This window comes from Otolemur garnettii, unplaced genomic scaffold (assembly GCF_000181295.1).
Source record: "Otolemur garnettii isolate 467f Iridium unplaced genomic scaffold, OtoGar3 scaffold00211, whole genome shotgun sequence".
NCBI lineage: Eukaryota > Metazoa > Chordata > Mammalia > Primates > Galagidae > Otolemur > Otolemur garnettii.
In genome coordinates, this window is record NW_003852606.1 from 613,123 (window position 1) to 618,958 (window position 5,836).

Genomic DNA, 5,836 nt, shown 5'->3' on the forward strand with positions numbered 1-5,836 from the left:
AATTGGAGTCATGAAGAAGTGAGTATAGACAGATAAAAGAAGAGGAAAAGAGAGGTTATCAAATCCACCTACCCCATGAAGAAACTGATGGCAAGGGAGTATGGTATAGCCTGGGGGTACTACAGTGAACCAGAAGCTAGATGCAAGACCTCCTAGGCCATAGATTTGCCCAGGGGACACTCAGTAATACCTGGTCTTTTGTTATTCCTGATAAATGAAGAAGAGCTTCCTCATCCCTTTTCCTAGAAGCTATAGATGGGGGTGGGCTTTCTGGATGCCTCTACCCCACAAGAATCTCTTTTTCTCCTCAGATGCACATCTGCTGGAAGAGCTGGTGACTTTTAGGGAAAAAGTGATCAAGGAACTCAAGAAAGCTTTAAGATCCTATGAATTAAAAGGTGCAGCATATCTCTCCACCAAGCCCCCTTCTCCATTTTCCCATTTATCTCTTGATCCACTTCTTCCATTTTTTTCTCCCAAACTGTTTCTTCACCTCCCCTGTAACTGAGCCTTCTTCATCTCTGCTTTCCCAGATTCACCCCCCTTCCCCTCCCTTCTCAATTAAATTCTTAAATTGCCATCTCAATTTAACTCACCTCAGCTCTTTTCTCTTACAGCCTGCGATCCCAAAATTTGCCGTGAGTCCTGGATTTATTGTCTACCCTTCTGTTCTATACCCTCCTACCCTTTACCCTGTCTCCCCAGATCAAGTCCTGCTACTATACTTCCATTTGGCTCTTCACCCCAAAGCCATAGTACCTAGGGAAATTTGCTTTTTGAGACCTTATGAAAATAATAGCTATCTGCAAAAAAAAAATTTTGGAGTAAGTCAGGATAGGATCAGCTGTGTTGCATGATTAAACAAATAACCCCCACATCTCTGTGGTTTAACAAAACAAAGTTTATTTCTTGCCCATGTAAATTCTATTGAGTTTTGAGCACCTCTTCCAAGTAGTGTGACTCAGGGATCCAGGCTGCACAAATAGTGCAGTTTTCCAGACTGCTTTTAAGGGAAAGAGAAGAGGGAGTCACAGAGGGCCAGGCCTGGAAGTGACACACATCACTGCTGACTTTCCATTGGCCAGCACTAGATCACATGGTTACAGCCTACTGCAAAGGAGCTTGGGAAATGTATTCCTATGTGGGCAGGAAGAAGAGAAGGTAGTGCTCCAAAAGGGAAGGCATCTCACCAGTCTGCTCTAGGGGGCTCCAAATTAGAAAAGTGTGAACTCAAAATTAGCAAGTGTTTAATTAAATGTTCAGGTCAACTGGACTACTATGGCTGGTCCAAGCACAGTAGTGTTTATAGCTAATTGAACATAACCAATTACATATTTCTTTGTTCCTTCTCCACTCCCACTGTGCTTCACTTGACTAGGCTAAAAACAAAAACAAACAAAAACCAGATTACTACAACTCAACTTTTCAATAATTATATAAAAATTATTCTTCATGTGAATTATCTGTGCATTTTGCTCAACTTGCTCTGCTGTGCACTGGAACCTCCAAAAATCAGGAGGGCCAAAGAACCAATCTCTTCTTTCCCCTTCTTCCTTACCACCCCTTGGCCAGTCCTCTGATTTCTGGCTTCTTCCTACTTCCCTTTCCCTTTGTCTAGGCTTATTGAAAGAAGAGGTCTTGGACTGTTTACATTGCCAAAAGACCAGCCCCAAATGTGTCCCAAGAAAGTTCTGCTTTGGTAAGCTGCTGAGACTGAGATGAAGACATTCATGACCCACTGGATATGGGTTATAGGATTTCTCACATGTAGCCTTGAAGTCTGCCTTTACTGTTAGTTAGCTCACAGTGTGGCCCAGAAGTCGCTTCCACATTCTGAAATTCACCTCCCCCCTTCTGTTAAATGGGGAGGTTCATATGGAACCTTAAAATGCCCCCAATAGCAGGGGGTAGAGAAACATTTTATTCTTAGCCATGGCCATACCTCAGGAGTCTGGAAGGAGGGTCACTCACTCATCCATTCATCTAAAAATATATACATATCTTGCAGAAAGAGCAGTACAATAATCCACACATCCATCCAGATGAAATAGTGATGCTGGGCCATTTCACATGCTGTTCTCTGTGTCACACTGTTCCTCTCACTCCCATACTTCATTTGACTCTCAAAGGAAACCTCATAGAAACCTCACTGAACACACTCTGTAAGGTAGTGCTATCAAATTTACCTATTTATTCTTTTAGTATTTTACCTACCTATTCTTTTTAGTATTTTAAAACAAACAACAGACATGATAGAATTTCACCCATTCATAGCACATACCTCTAAAAATAATGACATTTTCTTACATAACCACAATGCCATCCCCACACAACAAACTTAACAATGATTCCTCAATATCAGATAATTCCAAGACTTTCTAATCAACTTCCCTAATTGTCCCCAGAGTACTTTTGACAGCTGATTTGTTCAAATCAGGATTCAATGAAAGGATTTCTCATATCATTAAATTTTTAGATTTTTCACTTCTTTTTTTTAAAACTAAGGAGTTTCTCTTATCAGTTCTTTTTTCTTCCATAGCATTGGCTAGTTTAAAAAGGGGGAGTTTGTGTTCTATAGAATATTCCACTTTCAGATTTGTCTGTTTGCTTCATTTGGTTGGTATTTAATGCCCCAAACTGGAGTAAGCAGCCTGGAAGACAGGTGACAGATGTAGTTCCTGCCCTCACATATGAGTGGGGCAAGGTTTTAGACTAAGGTTTCTTGACCTCAGCACCAATGGCATTTGGAGCTGGGTACTTCTTTGTTACAAGGGCTCTCCCCTGATGGGTAGGATGTTTAGCAACATCCCTAGCCCCAATCCACTAGACGCCAGTAGCAGACCCAATCAAAAATGTCTCCAGACACTTCCAAAAATGTTCCCTGGGTGATAAAAATTGTCCCTTGTTGAGAACCGCTGGGTTATAAGGTAATTACATGAACATATAATCAGACTTATTTCAGAAGGCAGTAAGTGCTCCAATGAAAACAAAACAATCTGATAGACAGTATCTGGATTGTGCTACTTTAGAGAATACAGGTGCAGGAGCCTCTGTGAAGAGGTGACCTTTGAGAACTGAAGAAAATAAGGGAGTAACAAGAACAATGTGAATGACACAATAGCACAAAGATCCAATATGATTGAGCCACAAGGAAGAGGAGGCCAGTGTGGTCAGGGCTAAGTGAGAGAGGGACACTTTAGGAGAGCTAGAACAAGGGCCAGGTCACATGAAGACCAGATTGTGCAGGGCCTGCTGGAGCATCAGGAGGACTTGGGCTTTTGTCCTGAGTGACATGGGAGCCATTGAACAGAGGAGAGAACTGACATAGTTGTTAACAGCACCTTTGGGTGGCTCCTGTGGCTCAAAGGAGTAGGGCGCCGGCCCCATATGCCAGAGGTGGTGGGTTCAAACCCAGCCCTGGCTAAAAACTGCAAAAAAAAAAAAAAACCAGCATCTTTGGCAGGCCATATGATGGGGTACATGGGGATGAGCTGCAGGGAGCCCCCCTCAGAGAAGCAATGGTGGGGGCTGGACCAAGTTGGTAACTATGGAGGTGGATTCGATTCTGGATATCACGTGAAGGACTAATCAAAAGGCTTTGCTGAGGGTGGAAAGAGTGGCAGGCAGGAGGGAGGTAGAAGATGCAGAATGGGACTCCCAAAGCCACTTTTAGAGTCGCCAGCTAAGATGCAGGCAGACTTTAACCTTGTGAGATTGTCAGCATTTGGCATCCCTCCTCTCAGATACATGTCTCTCTCTTTTCTTTTTCTTCTCTTCTTGGTTTTTGAGTCTTCCTCACCCCTACCCCATCAATGAGGTGCATTTAGCACTGGCTCCTCACAGTAACTGTGATAGGCTGTAAAGACTGTCAGCTCTGTGAGGGCAGTTTGCCAGTTTGGTTCCCAGCTGTATCCCAAGTACCTTCAATGGTGCCTGAGACACAGCATTTGGGAAATGGACAAATGTGGAGTCAGACCCCAGGATAGGGCAGGGACCAAGTAGGAGGAGAGCAGACGCCTACCCCTGCCCCAGGTTGCTGAGAGAATAGGTAGGGGGTGGGCACAAGGATAAGGAAGAGTGGTGACTTGGTGGTCTGGGCTGTCTCCCCTACCCGCCCCAGTTGATGGGCAGCCCCGCATAGACCTGCAGTACAAGACGGATGGAGATTACCCAGGGAACCAGCCTATGACGGGCATCCTTATTTCCATGTTTCTGGCTATCTTTGTCTTCGTGGTCATCGTGATTGCGTGAGTCATCCTTACCCTCTCCCTAGTCTCCCAACTGCCCCTTTTTGCCCCTTTGGATACCTCAAAAATGGCACCTCCCTGGATGGGCCACTGTGTACCTGGGGAGTCTCCTCCTCAATCATTTGATGTCTTTTTCTCTCTCCTCCTCCTCCTCTCCCCTCTCTCTCCTCCTTTTTCACTGGTATCTCTGTTTCTCTTTCTCTCTCTTCTTTCCTCCACTCCTGGGTCACATTATGACTTTCCTGGGTCTTCAGCATTTTGTCTTGGTGGACTCCTTCCTCCTTAAAAAAGTACTAAAAATTGTATGTTGCAAATGCATTGTATCAAGACAAATATCATCCAAGTGGGCCTCATTATCATATGTGCATCATCATCATCATCATCATTGCTATATTTATTTATTATCTTTTTTCAAAGATACTACAATGGAAGCAATTTCCTGGGCCACAGGCCCTGAACTCAGGTAAAGGTGGCCCTCACACTCCTCTCTCCACCTGTGAGGGCTTTTCCCTACATCTGTCTGCAACTGCTTCTCTGGCCCCTCCCCCTTCTCTCTGCCTCAATTTCTGTCAGTCTCTCCCTCTGCCTCCTCCAAGAGCCCCATTAGCCTCCTTTCCCTAACACCTCAGATTCTTTTTATTCAAAATGGGGGTAATCCTAGTGCCTCTTGCTCAGGGGTAGTGGTGAGCATTGAGTCAATTATCACAGGGGGAGTGCTCCAGGGTTGTCGGCTCTCACTATGAGCTTATCTGCCCTATCAGTCTCTCTTCCATCTCTTACTCTCCTATGTTGTTAATTTTCTTTCTTTCCTTTTTTTTTTCTTTTTGAAACAAAGTTTCACTTTGCTGCTCTCAGTGGAGTGCTGTGGTGTGATAGCTCACAGCAACCTCAAACTCCTGGGCTCAAAGGATTCTCTTGCCTTAGCCTCCAAAGTAGCTGGGACGACAGATGCCCCCCACAACACCTGGCTATTTTCAGAGACGGGGTCTTGCTCTTGCACAGGCTGGTCTCGAACCTGTGAGCTCAGGGCAATCCACCTGCCTAGGCCTCTCAGAGTGCTGGGATTACAGGCGTGAGCCACCACGCTGGGCCTGTGGTATTAGTTTTCTATGGCTACTGTAGTACATCCCCACAAACTGGGTAGCTTGAAGGAAAAAAAAATGAATTCTCTGGGTTCTGGAGGCCAAAAATCCAAAATCTAGGGGTTGTCAGGGTTGGTTCTTCTGAGGATGAATCATTGCATGCCTGTCCCTTAGCTACTGGAGGCTGCTGGCAACCCTTGGCATTGTTCAGCTGGGCTTCACTCCAGTCTCTGCCTCCATTTTCACCTGGCTTCTTCCTCAAATCTCCCTCTCCTTTCTCTTATAAGGACATCTATCTTTTGATGTACTGCCCAAGCCTAAATCCAGGATGATTTCATCTCGCCTTAATTACATCTGCATAGATCCTATTTCCAATTAAAGTCATGTTTACAGGTATTGGGAGTTAGGACTTGGATGTATCTTTTGGGGGAGGACACAGTTTAACCCACTATGCTCTGCTTCCACTATACCCTCTCTCTTCTTCTTCTTCTTCTTCTTTTTTTTTTT

At 44.6% G+C, this 5,836-nt stretch overlaps 1 protein-coding gene across 1 annotated transcript in view; it reads left to right on the forward strand.

Moving 5' to 3' along the window:
- IZUMO2 (IZUMO family member 2) overlaps window positions 1-5,183 on the forward strand; it is a 12,132-nt gene extending 6,949 nt beyond the window's left edge. Inside the window, 6 exon segments of the mRNA XM_003801536.2 lie at window positions 312-398; window positions 618-638; window positions 1,619-1,699; window positions 4,121-4,247; window positions 5,083-5,121; window positions 5,123-5,183. Coding sequence (XP_003801584.2) covers window positions 312-398; window positions 618-638; window positions 1,619-1,699; window positions 4,121-4,247; window positions 5,083-5,121; window positions 5,123-5,183 — 416 coding nt within the window.
- Window positions 5,184-5,836: the final 653 nt, after the last annotated feature.